The sequence below is a fragment of the Bombus bifarius genome, unplaced genomic scaffold (genome assembly GCF_011952205.1).
Source record: "Bombus bifarius isolate JDL3187 unplaced genomic scaffold, Bbif_JDL3187 scf7180000007990, whole genome shotgun sequence".
Classification (NCBI taxonomy): Eukaryota; Metazoa; Arthropoda; class Insecta; order Hymenoptera; family Apidae; genus Bombus; species Bombus bifarius.
The window spans coordinates 247797-265612 of NW_022884371.1; the positions used below are offsets into that span (position 1 = coordinate 247797).

At 45.4% G+C, this 17816-nt stretch overlaps 2 protein-coding genes across 3 annotated transcripts; one reads left to right on the forward strand and one right to left on the reverse strand.

Annotated features, from left to right (window-relative positions):
• Positions 1–100: 100 nt before the first annotated feature.
• On the reverse strand, positions 101–2342 carry LOC117205457 (X-box-binding protein 1). Its single transcript, XM_033443870.1, has 3 exons — positions 1822–2342; positions 866–1366; positions 101–598 (listed from the first exon to the last, which is right to left on the reverse strand). Exons 1-3 carry the CDS (start codon positions 2091–2093, stop codon positions 496–498), a joined length of 876 nt encoding a protein of 291 aa, XP_033299761.1. The 5' UTR covers positions 2094–2342; the 3' UTR covers positions 101–495.
• A 1066-nt stretch (positions 2343–3408) lies between these two features.
• Positions 3409–15958, forward strand: LOC117205452 (centrosomal and chromosomal factor-like). Of its 2 annotated transcripts, none has more exons than XM_033443841.1 (2): positions 3409–7016; positions 13375–15958. In XM_033443841.1, exon 1 carries the CDS (start codon positions 4823–4825, stop codon positions 6464–6466), a length of 1644 nt encoding a protein of 547 aa, XP_033299732.1. In that variant the 5' UTR covers positions 3409–4822; the 3' UTR covers positions 6467–7016; positions 13375–15958. The 2 variants fall into 2 exon arrangements, 1 of the variants encoding a protein (XP_033299732.1); XR_004487238.1 differs by lacking the exon at positions 3409–7016 and adding an exon at positions 12429–13200.
• The last annotated feature ends 1858 nt before the right edge of the window (positions 15959–17816 follow it).

Consider the following 17816-nt stretch of genomic DNA (forward strand, 5'->3'; position numbering starts at 1 on the left):
GCCAAAGATCCGACAGACCTATGTTACTTTTTTCAAGTCGTATATCAGAATTTGGAGAACCGTGCGATTCGTATCCATAATCGGACGCGTTAGAATCTAATTTCGTATGTGTGTAACTAACATCCACATCTTCGGAATGTATACTCGCCGGCGACATAGAATCCGTATTTGTGTAACATGGTGATAACTGATTGGAATAATAATTCGGTGTTATGCACGTTGAATCTTCGTTCGAACAAACACCATCCGTACAAATACCGTCCGTAACTACTTCTTGAACGCATTCTTGAATGCTTACGTTGCTTTCATCTCCTGGATAAATGATCATTACGGAATTGGTTGCCTCATCGTAGGTACCATAAATAGTGTCTAACTCCTGTGTTTCGACTTCTTGTTTTACTTCGACCTCTGACTTTATTGACGCTGGTGCGGTTGTGTTTGTGGTATAAGGTGTACTGGCTGTGCTAGAAACAGAATGCCATGGTTGATGTGTATTCATGCTTCTACAGGTTCCATTGGTTTCCACATCTTTTGATGTCTGCCCCACCATTCTTTTTGAATAGTGACATTTCTCAGTGGTATTTTCCTTAACTGGCACCTACACAAGACACAATCATTATGTCATTAACGAAAGGAAGACTGAGTTGCAAATGAAAAATATAAATTCAGAAACGAATGAAATGTTTAACAATATTCAAGATTTGCAGCTTAATTATTAATAATCAATGATTTCCTATGGATTTCAGAATATATCAAAATGCTTCTATTCTTTCGAACAAATCATTCATTCCTAAAGTCTAAAGCAATAAAATCAAATTATATGATGTAGTTGCTTGACAGATCAATAATGATCAATAATACTCACTTGTTCATTTGTCCTATGAGGATTTGCTTCCACTTCTGCTGTAACCTCCCGTAGAAGGCTTTCTGCAAGTTCTTCAAGTCGTTCGATGTAATCGTCTCCTTGGAAGTCGCCAAATAATTCTTCAAGAGGAGGTAAATGGTCAGTATCTTCAGGAGAATTGTTGCTCCTGGGGTTAGCGTCAGCGACGGTGCCAGCTGTGTTGTTCCACCCTGCTGCAGAGGGTGAGTGGGGGACACTGTAGATCCCAGCGAGGACACAGCACAGCCGACACGATTCTGGCACATGGAACAAACAAATTCTCCCGCGTTCTTGGTCTCTCTTTCCTTCCTCAATCTTTTCGTTTCTGTGACTAATATTTCGTTTTGCGATCTTAACATCGAACATTCTTGCGTCAACAGTTCATTTTGTTCCCTTAAAGTTCGAACAGTTTCTTCCAATTCGTCAAGTTTCGCTTTTTTACGATCCCGAGAAGTTTGAGCTGCTACCCTATTTTTTAATTTCCTATAAAATATCATTTCGGATTAATTCAACAATAGTTTCGAATGTTTTCTAATCACATTATGAACAAAAAACATAGGACATTATTATAAACATGACATTTACCGCCTTTTATAAAAAACCAATTTTAAAATTCAATATGTAATTTCGCCAAGTTCTTGAACGTTAAAATAATATCAATATAAAATTAGTTATGCAGTCTAATATTGATTAAGTTAAATTAACATAACAGTTAAACTAATATTATTCGTGTCTTAAAAAACATCGTAGAAAACTCGATTAAGATATTTCCTTCTTCAATTATTTCATACTAAAATACTTCTTTTTAGTCACCAAATTATATGAAAAATTCAATTTTAAGTCGGAAAATCAATAGAAATGGATTTATCATATTTCGATAACGTATCTATATATGTACTCTGATTTTTATTTATAATTTTCATTTCTTATCAGCGTACTTTCTCTGTAGTTTTTCCTCCCATGTCAAGTGATCTAGCCGCCGTTTTTTTCCACGAACGCATACATCTGTTTTGAACGATGAACCGTCATCCTGAATTTCCTCGTGCTTAGTCATTTTCTTTGGATCCATTCTCGTTTTATCGGTTAATAAGGTAGCGGAAAAATTTAATTTCTGCACAGATTTTGTTAATTCCGTTGCCGATATAACGCCAGGCGTCTTCGACGGCAGGCCTTTAGGCAACGTGATGATAACACTTTTCAGTACGCTCATAATCAGCCATAAAATATGGAATGGATTTACTATTGTCACTTGCTTTAGAACTTCACCACCCCTATCTATCGTTTGTCCAACTTCTGGAACCACCGAGTGCCGGACGCCGACTGATCCAATACATAACACCGAAGGATAGAATGTAAACTCCGAACGCTTTTTCTAACTGATGTAATCGTACTGACGAGCTGCAACATTTCAGTGACTGCAGAACATCCTAGAACCACACTTGCATCAGCCTTTAATGTGACTGGCTGAGACCAGGAACGTTACATGTGGAGAACCGTTATTGGTCGCCGCGTCCGTGCTTCTTCACATATTCTTCCACTACTACATGGAACCAACAATTACATCTCACTGACGTCATCCCATACGGTACTATCGCATCATTCACATAGCATCACTTTTTTACGGCGGTTCCACCTACCACACAAGCTCTACCTATAAACTACCATGCTTGTAATCTCTTAGAAACATTCTCTATGTAAAAATTATGATGTCATTCTATAAGCTTTTGATATTATTTTTCGAATCTCGTTAAATTATAGGAAGCTTACATCATTTAATGGGAAATTTATTAGTTACAGTTGATGGAAGATATAATTAAAAGTTTCATTGATGTTTGTAAGATATTCATCGAATGTCTACTGAGCATATGTGAAGAACGTAAATGAAATTCTAATCACGCTACGTATCTCAACGTATTTGTAAAGGAGAAAACGATTATATGAAGAAAAACTATAATTTATTACGATATACAGGATTTTATAAGCAAGAAAACAAAGTGAAATAACTGACATAAAATGCATTTAATATAGGCTTGTAAAAAGATGCGTGCCAAAATTTTCAAGCTATTACAGTGGCTAGTAGAGTGGCGACATCTATCTACTGTGTAGACATTACAGATTACCTACTTATCAACAGAACAAAGATTATTGCATAACAGTCAATATTGCAGATTGTCAAAAACAAAAAGCTATACGATTCAAACAAGAAGTTCATCTACGAACTTAAACAATTCAATAGAAGACAACGTTATTTGCGTGATTATTAGGAGATATTAGAATTCAATAGCAAAATTTAATCAATGTGTAAGGAATGTAAACTATATTTTTCGATGCAGAAACCAATCAGAGATTTTTGCATGAAAGGAAACTAAATGGGCACGTCAGGTTGGCTATCCCGGTGGTGCATCGCGCGTCGCATTTCATAGATACTAGCCATTAATCTACGAAATCGACCACACGGTGTAGACGAGGAAGCAGAATCGAATGAGTAAGAAGGAAGCAACGCAAGGAAGATGGCGTTGCAAAATGTGGCGAGCCGACACGAGGGTTCGACAGGACTTGGCTTTCAGTCGCAGCTCGGCAGTCTGTACGAGACAATCGAGTTACACTTACTACGCTGTGCAGTTTATGTATATATCGCGTACGGTATATGTATTAGTGTTCATAGGCGCAGTCTCCGCGTGTGTACTAGTAACCGATACGCCGGACGAATTGACACACGCGCAGCAATGGCGTACCCCTTTGAAGAAGCCTGAACGTGTTCTCTGTCGTCGAATATTCCTTTGTGCCGCTGTGTGTGCTGTGTGTAAGAAAGACAGATAATCCGAGTAAAAAATGGAACATGTAAGTCCATGATAGATTTGCGAAACGACGTCGGCGTATTAGGGTGTTTCAGCCTTGCCGAAACGAACGACCGAACGAAACGTTACGCCCAGCCGGATCACGTCTAAGCCGTATTACTGAGTCTGATACACCATTCGGTTTAGCGTTCTCACGAACGTGGTTTAAAGCTTTATCAACGAAAACGTGCGAAGAGGAAATTCATTAAAGTGAAAATATGACATCATTTAAATGGAAACACAATACACAGATGTAGCAACCGGAATGACACATACAAACGGCTTGTGACAAAGTGAAGTAGATTAATCCTATGTAACAAGAGATTGCAAGGAAAGGGGAGGATAAAATACGCATTTATTAAAAAAACGGAATAATTTGGAGGTAGGGACGAAAGATCGAAGACAAATACATCGAGAAACAAAAGATTATAAAAGGGAAAGGTCGATGTTGCAAGGAAGCCGGTGTCAAACGAGTCAGGGCCGGTAGTGTTTGAATTTATAGTCGCTTGTAAGCTCTTTACCTAGGACTCTTTTTCCCTTCCCTCTCTCGAAATATGCAATAACCGTTTCATTGCCGTACATTGCGGGCTTCTGCCTCGAGGGCTTTCCTCGGTGTTGGATATAATAGCTGATTGGTCCAACCCCTGGAAAAGGCAACCCTCTTTCACTGCGATGAACCGTAACCATTCTTTCTCGCCTCGTTTCAAGGTATGTCTGTAACAGCGAGGAATGCTATAATCATTAAGACAGTCGCACAGGTAAATGCGATTCGAAAGGAGATAGAAAACAAAGCGAGAAGGGAAGTCTAGGAAAGAAGAGGAGGAAGAAGAAGAAAGAAAAGAAGAGGGTTAGCTGAGGAAAGGAAGGAAAAGAAAAAAGTGCCGGAGGATCGCGAACTCGCGTCTCCGGCTGTGTAACAAAAGATCGGGTAATCTCAACGCTGGGCGAGACGGAGAGCAAAGGATCGTGGTCGTCATCGGGGAGAATAATCACGAGGATCCCACGAAATGAGAGCCTAGCGTTCGAGGTGGGTCGTTGGTCAGCGGGCGTGCAAGAAGGGACGGTTCGGCGACGGAAGCCTGGATAGTAGGAGGTTTCCAACATGGCCGCTGCCTGCTACGAAAAGGAAGTGGTGGTAGGTGCCGCTATGCATGGACACGGTCATCACCATCACCACCACCATCATCATCACCATCACCATCACCATCATGGAATCGCCGGCGGGTCTACCGGCGGCGGCGGCGCCGCGGCTGCCACGGCTGCTGCGACGGGCCCAACCGGACAGCAAACCGTCCTACCGGCCGCATCGACCAGCATTATCGACACCACCACCGCCGCTGCTGCTGCTGCTGCTGCCGCTAACGTCGGCTCCAGCACGAATTCGAACCCGGCCGCCGCCACCGCGACCGCGGCAGCTGTTGCGGCCGCGACGGCCGCAGCGACGGCCGCGGCGGCAGCCGCTGCGGTTGCGGTCACCACCTACAAGGACTACAAGGACTACTCGCAACCGCTCCACGTCGATTGCAGCGTGGAGTATGAGCTACCCAGCCAGGCAAAACCACCGCCTGGAGGAGGCGAACCCCTTCTTATGATACACCCGTGCTACTACCGACGCGCTGAACGCGAGAGGAGAAGTCCTTTTGTCAACAATCTACCACCGCCAGCGAACGCGCCGATTTCATCCTCTAGGCGAAGCAGCAGGCGAAGTGCATCAGCCGCCGCAGTCGTTGCCAACGCGGCCACAGTCTCCGCGTCCGTGTCCTCCACTGCGTCCGTTGTCGCATCGTCGTCTACGGTTGTCGCCGTTTCTACTTCGACCGTGTCATCTTCGAGTTCTGCTGTCGCCGCAGCTGCGGCTGTCTTATCGGCAACCGCAGCCGTTGTCTCAACAGCCGATTCCGGATCGAATTTAGTTTCTACAACCGGTCAAATGTCCGCCGCGGCCATGGCTGCTTCGTATCGTGCGGCTCTAAACGCCGCCGCGACTCTCTCCCAACAACAACAACAAAGACGTCATCATCCGCAGCAACAACAACCGCCGCAGCCGCCTCCGCCGCAGCAACAGCAACAAACTCACCATCATCATCATCGTCCTCACGCTCACCCCCATCACGGTCAACAGCAACCGCAGCAGCAGCAGCAGCAAGCTAGTTCGGTTACGTCGACCTCCTCCGGAACCGAACTGATTTCTGCTGATGAAAAAGCAGTCATATCAGGTATTTATCAGCACTACTTTCGCGCGATGCGCGCTCACAATCATCAGCATCGGCAGCAGCAACAACCACAGCAGCAAGCGACACAGCAACATCGAACGACTCATCAACTTCATCATCAACCTCACCAAAGCGACCGAAGTTCCTCCTCGTCAGTGACGCCGACGGCCACGTCGATCTCTGGCATTCTACGGCAGACGTATCAACAGACGTATAACGCGAGTTCGAATTCGTCGAGTCATCTGCGAGCAGCGACGGCCTCGGTTGTCGGGCATCACCCGTATAGACGGCCGTCGGCGACGTTACTGTCACGTACAGCGTCACACGTTGGTCAGCAGGCTTCTTCCTCATCTTCCTCGTCCTCTTCTTCCTCCTCGACGTCGATCGGTGCTTCCAGCGGCGTTTCCTCCAGCGGCGTTTCCAGCGTATACGCGAGTACGATACACAGGCATCACGCGACCTCGCTACACGCCCTCCAGGCAGCCGGTTTTTACGAAACGCCCGGTTATCATGCGCTTTTGCCGCAGAGTTAGGTGTCCACCGGCATCGGCAGCAGCACCAACGTTAACCCGTTCGAGACCGACCCCGTTGCCACCACCGTTCATTTATTCACCTAATCCGGCTGCAAAGCTGTGTGCTCTCTCTTCCCTATTGTACGACTTATCTTCCATACTCGTTAAAGAGCATACGGGTTGGTCTAAACTCTGCCTAGTACACTCGGGATACATCTATCTCTGCGACGTACACGCTACTTCTATCTACGTGTATATTCCACTGTATATACATGGATCTGTATGCATACGTATATACGTCTATGTACGTATCGTCGTCGACGCAACGACCGTACGTGCCGTGCTCTTCGTTGTTGGCAGCAGTGTGCGGGTGGCCGGACGAACGGACGAGCAGAAACCCACAGAATAAACACACGACGCATACACACCATCATCACTACTATCACCGTCACACACAGATATACGTTCGAGCCAGGGACAGATGGAGGGAAGTACCAGCAACTGAAATGGTCGTCCGTCTATACGCATCGAGCGATTTCATCCACCTGCGATACGTGTACATTATGTTCAGGTATAAAAATCCATTTGCTTAGGCCCTTTGTATTTTTAACCGGCGCACGCTTTCAGACATAGAGACCATGAGTTTTCTTCGCGTAAATTCCTGAAAGTCGGATGCCTTTCTTCGCCGGGCAAACATCATGTACACGCGGTCGTCTCTCGTTGTATACCACCGCCGTGGCGGCGGCCCTTTCGCTCTTTTTCCCATCATCGGCTCTCAAATACCAGCGGATCGCGAATACATAGATCGACAATAGTATTTTTAAGGTTTACGATCGATTCCCTTATGTATGTACTTATAACATTAGATATTTTTTCTAACGATTTACGCGATTCATAGTTACAACTTTCCTTGCCGATATTTTGCCTCTAAGCTTTACAACATCCTCGCTTCGACCATCTGTCTTCTCCGCTTACAGATATACCCAAACCGGATCGACAATCATCGCAATCGCAAGTGCCAAAACCCGAACGCAACCTCACGAACGAACGTTACCCAACAGGGTGCAAGCGCATCTTTGCCAAATAGACCATATGTACAGTACTAGTTTTTCTCGATTCTGCTTTTCATTTCGCGATGCAAGCGCACACAGGAAACGGCGGTGTGCCGCGATTGCAGTTATCCTTCTCTAGCGGAACGTCCCTCTCGCCCTTTCACCACCACGAATGACTCTGTTCCCCGTCTTTCTCTAGCGTTATTCGTTCCTCCGCGGCCCTCTCTTTGTCTTTTTCTCCGTCTCTGTCGGTTTCTCGTCGGGAACATCTCTAGAAACTCGAGGTCCGAGCCGGGGCAGGATTTCTTCTTTTTTGTCCTGCGCCCTTTTCAAAGAGCGCGCTCAAGGAGAAACGGACGGGGACCGTATTTCGTTACACGGTAACGATCGATCAACGTGACCGCACGACCGCACCGGCGGTACGGGCGAGCCGTGGCGAAGCGAGACGAAGCGAGACGAGGCGAAACGAGACGACGAGTCGGGACGGGTCGGGATGGGACGAACGGGACGGGGACGGCACACGGGACGGGACGGAACGGATCTGGGCGGTTACGGGACGAGAGGAGAACGAGGGACGCGACCAGACCAGACGCGAAGGGGGCGCGGTCAAGATGGGGATCGGCAGAGACGAAACCGAGAGACGGCTCGCACGCATCGGAGGGAGCAGGATGCGTCGACTCGTACTCCGAAAACACTGACGACCATGTGCATAGGATAGACGTTAGATTAACAGTCGCTAATGCGAACCTGCGCGACTCTGGCTCCTATAATTTCCACTCGTCGCGCCTCGCGGAGCTTTGGAAAAATGACTAAATGAGGAGAGTTTCGGGGAAATTAGATGGAAAGTACCTCCTGCGTTCTACTCGTCGGATACCGAAATAAAAAAAAAAATATGAAAGTCACGGAAGGCACTTTGTTACGTTCGATAACGGGAAACTATATAGCTTCTCGATAGATCTAATAAATCTGGTTTCGTAAATTTGTGTCTAGCTCTCGCCCTCGAAGTTATAGCGTGTGGCTGTCTTTAACGATCTGTTTTCCCTACCGTTTTGCGGAATTCGTTAAACTCCGTTCCTCGAAGGGTGCGCTGACAAGACTGCTCGCGGAGGAACGTTTATTTTTGTAGGAAATGCGTACTTTTGTGCGACGTCTCTCCGAAAAGTGATTCGTGGAATTGATTTGAATAAAACGACGGAGTTATACATGAGGATGGAGGGGAAAGTGCGCATCGCGTTTCTAACGCGTACTGCGTTTGACGCGACACGTATAGGGTTCGATGTAGTTGAATCAAATAGACCAGGCGCAATCGTAGCTTCTTCGTACACAATCGGGTCGATAGTAAATACGTTTGCTAGTTATAGATCGGCCGCCCGCTCGTCAGAGGGTTAAACTTCATCCACTGATAGATATTTATACGACGTGGAAGGAAGGAGGGCATTATTGTGCCTCGTTGAAACCCCCGTCGAACTCGTTATATAATGTGACGTCGACATCAGGTAATTAGGAAGCGTCGCAAGCAGAAACGTTGGCTAGTGACTTTGAAAAGGTTTCACCGGCTCGTTTGTCGGTTTTCTAGCCGTCTTTTTCGCTCCTCTTCCACGGTCGGGTAGAGAAAAAAATTCGTCGGAACGTTATTTTTAAATTTCACATTACGTCCACTAAACTATTCCTCGCGGAGCATTCCACTTTCGTACGATCCCTCGTTCCCCAGCAACGGATTTTCACAACGTTCGTTTCGGCCTTGTAGCATGTTAAATCGACATCGGGTACAATGGTTCACGCATCGAATCCTGATTCGAATGTCGTTCCAAATCGAAACACGGACGCCACGTAGAAATTTTCAGCTTCGTGTGTGTAGTCACTTCGTTCCTGGTAAAATTTGTTGGCAGAGACGACCCGGTTGTCGAGAGCAGAGTTCGTTCCTGGCACCACTTACCCTTCGCCTTCCATCTCGGCCGAGCATTTCCGCCCCGGTGTTTTTGCTCGTTCAAAGGGAACGATCCTCTTAGCGGCAAAGTAGAGGGAAGGCTAAACGGATACAGGGCCTAAATAGAGTTACTTGGACTGTGGTCCGACGTATCGTCGACGGCGGGAGCTTTTCGCGTTACTCTTTCTTCTGCTTTTCTGCAAATTCCTATAAATCAACAAATCTTGCAACAAAATTCCAACAATATGTTTTAGTTAGTTAAAGTTGAACGATCTGATCGAATATTTATATAGATAATTTTCTCAAATGGCATTAGAATATTGAAACGTTAAACATCGACAGGTTAGAAATAGCATTCCTTTCCCTCCTTCCATTGAATTTCTCTAGCTTCTTCGTAATCTGCCATCAACCTGTATATACATACATAACTTCCTCTCGTCTCCTCCTATTCGTCGTATGTTTCGTTGTATGTTCCGTCGTATGTTCCACCGTTTATCGTGAACCGCTTACTATGCAAAGGGTACGCTCGTAGAATTCGATTGTCGTCGGTCGGTGTGTCGAAAGAAGAAGAAAAAAAGAAGGGGGCCTCGCGAACGAGCAAGCGAACGAACGAAACTCCGTTGGTCGGGGGGGCATTGTAACGTCGCAGCGACGAGACACGGTCGAATGTCAAGCAGAGTAGCGGCTGATACGATCAAGAGTTACGCCTTTAACTTTTCACCTCGCGCATATCAGGGATCGACGCTTAAAAGTGCCTCGCCGTTGATGATTACGCGATTCATGAGAAACATATGCGAGTAAACTTTTGAACGATGTTTCGTGTGCCAAACGCATTTTTTTGTAACGTATTCTGTCCTTCGTGTGCCTCTGCTGTTCAATTATTCCAAAATGTTTACATACTTCTGCCGAACGCTTGTACAAACTTTTCTTTCCGTGTCAGTATTACATTTATATCATCGTACCCCAGGTGAATTCACCGTTTACATCGATCAAGTATTATCGTTATTACTATCTGAGAAAAAACCTAGGAACATTACGTAAGGGGAACGTCGAACGACTTTCCGGGCTGCGCGCATCTTCTAGGGGAGATAACGCGATAGAGGCGCTCCTCTTCTCTCCCAGTTGTTGAAAGTTGCCATCAGCTCGATCTCTCTAGATACGCGTGCACAACGTGCATCACCAGTTGCCCCCCTTTTTTTTTTTTTGTGTTCGATTTCACGATTCTCCACTTCTCACGGAACACACGGTTATTCGTGGTTCTGTGGTGGCGAAATCTCTTTCCGTTCCACTGAAATTTCATCCTCGGTCTCTCTATTCTACCGTGTTGCGTTCAATTAGGTTAGGAACGTTGCGATCGAAGATATATTTTCAAAGAGCATCGCGCGTCCGCTGGTTCTACGTTATAAAGAGCGAATGTGAACGTACCCACCGAGACAGCCAGAGTACACACAATCCCACACAACTCAACACGACACGACACGTGTGTAACTCGAAGGAAATAATACACGGCATGTGCGGTCGTTCCGGTAATTTTTTTATTTAACGTTGCATTCAGTGAATGCATTTGTACACCGAACCGATTATTTTCTCCGTTCAGTGTTCCTTTACCCCTTTTCCTTCTCGTTTTTTCTTTTGTTTCTCTCTCTTATTTCTCTGTTTCCCTTTTATTTTTTCTTTTTCTTTCGATCGATCCGCAGAAACAGTCTTCTTCTTCGGTTGTTTATCGCGTTTGTAGTCGGCGAGAACAAGGCATATATTTACTCTGTAATAAAACGTGCTTCCTCCGTAAGCGGGTACGAGAAAAAGAAAAAAAAGTCTGGCATCAAATATTTTGTCCTACGTCGCGCGTAACGAACTATACGTAAAATATACGGTCAAGCTTATTCTCGAGATACGTGTGCATCGCGTCGTTTGATGGAGAGAGAGAGAAAGAAAGAAAGAATGAAAGAGAAAGATGAAAAGAAGCGAAAGAAATGAAAGAAAAATAGAGAATCTGTGCTCGAACGTGCCTCGCCCTCCACTATATACGAACGTACTTTTGTGCGTATACAGTAGACGCGCACCGGATAAAAGCTCGATTCACGTTCGACGGACAACAAGGAAAGAGGAAACGAGAAAAAGAGGCCCGTTAAAGATAAGAGAGCTCAAAGTATGCCACTTTCGATGGCGAGGGGCCCCGACGGGTTCCTGTTCCCAACGAGAAAAAGAGTATTCATCAGCCGTTCGAAATTAAATTAAATTGCCAGTAGATTTTCGCAAGACAGCAGACCAGGGACACAAAGTGGTATATACTCCTCCTGGTTGTCCGTTCACCGTGAATCAGCCACGAAGAATGGCGTGGCGCGGCGCGGCTTAAACGCGTGCGTACACCTTCTCAAAAAACATAGTTCACTACTATTAACTCGGCCTTAAACAAAATGACGTAAACTGCCTCAAATAATTAATATATTAAACGAGCTAGCGCCCTCACTTACACTTCGACTGAATGAATAACGAAACGCCTAATCCTGTGTATAATTATGTAGTATTAAAGAAAAAGGGGATCGCGGCTGAGATAAGTTGCTCGATCGCCGCATCCAGCGAGTAGAGTTACGCGATCACGAGTCCGGCGGCAGAGAAAAACGAGCGAAACGAAGAAGAACGGGGGATATATAGATAACGATCGATCGGAAAGAGCGCGTATAACGTGTGCGTTCAGCGAGATGAAGGAGAAAGACGAAGAGAGAAAAAGAAGGGCGCTGTGTGTAGCGCTTTCTTAAACGGAAACTATTCGCGCATTGCGAGCGAGCGTGTGTATAATATAATGTGAGAGCGGATAGATTGCAGAGGACAACTTAGAGAAATGTATCGATCCAACCCGGTGACGTTGTCCTCATTGATCGTGATTTATCGAATGAAAGGAAAATCATTTTTTTCCGTTCTTCACTGTGAACCGATAGCAGCATATGTGAACGAACACGCAGACAGACAGACACACACACACGCACGCACGCACGCACACACACACACACGTACATACACACACACATACACATACACATCCCATGTATATGATACCTGAGCAAAGGGAAGAGGAAAAAGAATAGGAAAAGAGAATGTAGAAGGGCAGAAGAGGGGTACAGCAGATCGTCGAGGCTGCTACGAAACAAACGACGAGATCTCGTTGTTGTCGCGGACGAGATGATTCAGATAAGCGAGGAGACCACTCGAAGGTAGACATGGTTAACAAAAAAGGACATAGGAAAACGCGACCAAAAGAGACATTTTGGTAAGACACGACGAGATTGAAACATAGGTAGGGAAAGAAGCGAAACGACGAAATAGAGACGAGAAAAATTTGATTGGGGAAATCAAAATCATCATCGATGTCCTCTCGGCTCCATCTTTTAGAAACTGACAATGACTACGGAGACGATGACGATTACGATGACAATGACGATGACGGGATGACTGGGTGTTTCGAAGGACGGTAGTTCTTCCGTTCATGCATTATACGGGCTTGAAGAATATACACGACAATAAGGATCGTAGCCGGTCGAACACGATCCATACCCCGCGAGAGTTAATCGAGAAACCGACGAACTCCTACGGCTTTTATGGCTCCGCTCGTAAAGATATACCCAAGGCTTTTTCTGTGGAACTCTGGACCCCTCCGAACACCCGGTCCAGGAACACTGGGGCAGAAACGACGACGGAGCGTGTAGATGGACGGGTGAACGAGCGAATGAACGAGCGAGCGAGCGAGCGAGCTAGCGAGCGACCGGCTGGTTGGCCAGGTACGTGGTGTGGTAAAGGTAAAACTCTTGCAAAGGGACGCGAAGCAGCGAACGAGCGAACGAGCCGTGTGCCAACCGTGGCTCTCTGGCAGGTAGTTGCACGCCAGAAAGCACCGGCTGTATAAAGACCGACCCGAAGCCATTTTTGATCCACGATCCTCTCTCTGCTTCCAGCCGAGACCCCGAATTACAATGTGCGCTCCTCGTGCGGGCCTCACCGTGGGTGGACCACCTTCTCGGCTCTACGTGAATTTTTCTTAAATCGTCTACCCCTCTCTCGATGAATGATCTCTCTCTCCGACCAGGCCCAGATCTTAGCCTTCGAGCAGGAACAGAGAGAGGTAGAGAGGACTGTGTGCTGTCAGCCGGCGAATGAAAAGCACTTAAGAAGCTGCGCGGTATGCATCTAACAATGACCCTACCCACCTCTGACGCACGAATTGTTCCTATATCAGAGTACACCAGCTGATTCGGCAAATATAACGTGCGCTATTTTACGCTATTCTTTGTACGCGCTTTAGCGCGTACCCGGTTTATATACGGGGGCACGGCTGGATCTCAGCCGAGCTCGCCACTCCTTCCTTACCCCTATAATTCGCTTCGAGTTACCGAATCTTTTTCAATCTCGATCCATCCATCCTGCGATACTCTTTCTTTTTCTCCATCCTATTCTACGATACGTTCTATCTCGTCTCTTTGTGAATTTTTTGCACTCGCGAATTCTCGATATTTCGATCGCGTCGTTACAGCAAAAGCAATATCGTCGTCTCTGCAACCGAATCGCTCGAATCTCTCTGATATATACGGTGGAGTTGTGTCGAAAACATAGTCGTGCCAGGGGGTTGCTGCGGTCTTGCGATAGTTGAACTCGAGGGGAGATAGCGGCATAAGCGATAGATAGACCATAACGCGCGCAAGAAAGAAAGAATCAGAGGGTGGAGAGTCTCGATCCTGGAATGAGCACCGCGTGGCCATAAAGAGGAGAGACACACGTCCATGTGTCACGGACGTCAGGATATTATAGGTTACTCTGTCTATCTATGGATAGTTCGAACGATTCGAAACGATGGACCACGCCCTCAGTCTGCCATCTCCGCTTCGACGAACTCTCCACGATCGATCCTTTACTCGCGACAAGCTGGCAAAAATTACCACCGCAAAAGTCGAGCACGAAACGGGACAACTGAATACGCCCCTGGAGCGACCCGAGGCCTGCCTCTCCGGCCAATCGATACCATACCGTGTGCCTCTTCCGTTTGACAGCCTCCGCGACGTTTCTCCCTGTTATTTCTCTCTTCCTTCTCCTATTTTTACTACCTATATCTTCTTCCTCTATCCTTCTTTTTCATCTTCAAGAACCGACATTTTTCCTTCCCCCCTTCGATTTTAAAGAAGGACGAAGGAATGGGTTTCTGTCAAATAGACAGCCGTGTCGCACTGGTTCGATCGCATTCCTTCGAATGAAAAAAAAAAAAAGGAGAGAAAGAAAGGAAGAAATGGCTCTCTTTATCGCGATACGGCTCATCGACGTGGCGAACGATCGATTTGCCGGAGACAAAGTCTTTCTCTTTGCGCGGCCACGGTTGGACCCCACGTACCGTTTGTTCGCTTCCTACGTTTCTCCGACTGTTTGCACCAAAAGCGTGTAACTTAACGAGCGATTGTTCTCCTTCTAGTTCCTTGATTTCGTGATTAATCGAAAGTTTCTGATCGCTGAAGCCACTACCTACCGCGTGTCTGTTGGCTGGAGCGTTCGTTAGAGCAGCGTGTGTGCGCGTGTATGTTTACTTTGCTCGATCGTTCGTTAAAATTCGAGTCGAAGCGCCTGTTATTTCTTCCCGTCATGGTGTTGTGTGTTGGACTTTGGAGAGCTTTTACGAGGAACAGAGAGAGAGAGAGAAAGAGAGAGAGAGAGAGAATGCATGAGTGTGAGTAAAATGTTTATATGTGCGCACTGAGCGTCTACCTTTTGCTAAACGCGCCACGTGTGTCGCCTTGTTTATCCATCGCCGCCATTGCCGTCGTAGACGCGCTCGGCGTTTGACGATCCTCTGCTCGGTTCTCGAACGACTACGGGATCTTCGTTTTCTGGGGGGTAAAGCTAGCTAACCAACTACTACTGTATTATCAGTAAAAAGAAAATGAAAAAAAAACAGAACATACCTACGCATTTAAGATAATGTACAAGTCTCTAGTGTGATACATTTCTACGCTTATTCTCTTAACTGTAGTCATGAAGTCTAAAGTAACGATACCTCGTTGTGGTTTGTAACGCGGACTAAAAAGTAAAAAAAATAAAAATAAAAATACAAGTAACAAGTAGTTCTGTAACAGTAAATAAATGATAAAAAATTGCAGGCTAAAGATAAAAAAAGACGAGTTACGTAAAGAAGAAAAAAAGTCATGAAATAACGACAGTAAATGATCAAAAAAATCCGCTTAGGTTGACCTTAGACTGAGAAAAAGGAAATCAAGCGATAAAAAGCTCGCAAAAAGGCGCCAGTGTACTCGTAGAAAGGAATTGTCCGGCGGCCGACGTCCTAATTAATCGCAACGTTGAAATTGTAAACGACCGCCAAAGGAAATACCGTTGGGCTTATAAAAACACAGGATAATAAAAAAAAAAGAAAATCTAGAGCGCGCGCGCGCGAGAGAGAGAGAGAGAAAGAGAGAGAGAGAAAGAGATTTGCGGATCCAAGAAATGGATGAGATGGATGTGTGGATCCGAGTGAATAGATGGCTATTTCAGAAAAAAAAACACGTGTGGGTCGACCGATTCGTCAAATGTATGCATGTGTGAGATTACGCGCAGAGTATTCGAGAACGTACTGTTCGGCATGTACATAATTCTGTATATACGAACGAATCACTGACTGTACAATACCACCCAAATATATTTATATTTCATGTTAAAACAACTTCTACTACTATTCATTTCTAGTTCCATCTTATTTCCACTTTATACACAAGCTAATCGAGTTTGGCTGTGCAAAATATCTGCAGTGAAATGACTCCTTGTCCATCGTGGTTCTTGGACTCCTACGGTGACACAGCGTGTAGGGTGCGAAAGAAAGACACGCTTGTGTTGTCGCTTGTCGCCTATCGTGAAACTGGAAGGCAACAGAAAGAAGGGGAGATCGTTTGTAACAGTGATTTTCAGAGAACTGAATCGACAGATTTCACTAACGGCAATATGACGCGTGCGGTATCGTCAAGGAGAACCAGTCCCATCGGCGGCTCGTGTAGGTACGGAGTTTAATGATCATGAGGAATGTTCTTATTTTCGTTGCATCTTGCTGTCTTCTTCCGTTTTCCTCATTCTCGATGGATTGCGTAACGCGCACGCGCTCATCAAATAAATTATGCGCCATCCCGGTAGTCCGGACATTGAATTACGATTTGCCACGTCGTAAAAAAAAGGAAAGAAAAAAGAAATGTCGCATGGTATATCACGTGTATTTTAAAAGCGTTTACGCACGGTAGGTGCAAGATCTTTTAACCTTTGAGCGCGTAACCTCCCGTTCGAACTGAATAAACTTGCATACAGAAGGTGTGCGACCCCGGGCAGTCACAATGAAGTACAGGAACCACGCTTCCTGGTGCAATTTCAACCTTTTGTTGCCATTATTTTTGTCATGACGTTTCATTCTATTTAACATTCCTTCGGTCTGATACCATGCATTGTTTTTCAGTGAGAGCCTCGCCCGATAATGTTCCATCGCGCGTGAAATATTTCGTTGCGAATGCTTTCTTCTTTTTCTACTTTTTTTTTATTTTTTTTATTTTTTTGAAAGTATCGACGAGTCCGCGATTAAATACAGCCGTATAAATACGATGACTTTACGATTCTTTGTTATTCATGACATTCCGGCGAATACACCACTTTCCGTAGTATAGTTGCCGTGACGTCATTAGTCTTCTATTGTATTCGATGACACGTTTCTATCGAACTCGATACGAAATTATAGCCGCTAAGGGGGAATTGTAGATTATTCTGCAACGTTTCACAGACGCGTATCGCGAAACGTATTTTCCAAAACTTCCATAAATTTCCTCATAAAATCTATCGAATCACTTGTGACCAATAAAACGTAAAATGTTGTCATTTAAAAAATTTCATTATCGCGCTGGCAAATGTAGGACTTATGTAGTTGTATATGATACGCGTTATACGAGCGTATCTTTATGCGTTCCATGTATACATGCTTTTTCACAATTGATACGTTATGTACGAACGAAATTAAAGCTCAGGGTTTTTGATGCACACGCGCGCGTGTTTCAAGCATCGCATCATCGATCGTCTCCTTAAATAAAAGAAGTCCGGTTTGATTGCATCTTCGACTGCAATGGGGCTAGAAAGATGGCCAGAGAGCGTAACCACGTAAAGCGCATCGATATTTTCGAGTTGTAAATTTTCACATGTTCCTGCGATTTCCTTTTAGCGCACCGCAAGTTGCTACGCCACACATTCCGGCCATCGTATATGTACCATTCTTTGCTTGACTTATCCATTTCTTCGCCGAGTAAAAAGTATTCTTTTACTTGCAAATTTTCGCCAGGTATCCTAGAAGTTTATGGAGAAACGAGAAAGTCTATCCATTCTTAAAATATTTTGA

Excerpts from the sequence above, each read along its gene's own strand:
- LOC117205457 (XM_033443870.1), bottom strand. The coding sequence starts at position 2,093 with ATGAGCGTACTGAAAAGTGTTATCATCACGTTGCCTAAAGGCCTGCCG. Across the intron at positions 1,367-1,821 it reads GAGGAAAAACTACAGAGAAA|GAAATTAAAAAATAGGGTAG; the intron begins GTACGCTGATAA and ends GATATTTTATAG. Across the intron at positions 599-865 it reads CTCATAGGACAAATGAACAA|GTGCCAGTTAAGGAAAATAC; the intron begins GTGAGTATTATT and ends TGTCTTGTGTAG.
- LOC117205452 (XM_033443841.1), top strand. The coding sequence starts at position 4,823 with ATGGCCGCTGCCTGCTACGAAAAGGAAGTGGTGGTAGGTGCCGCTATG.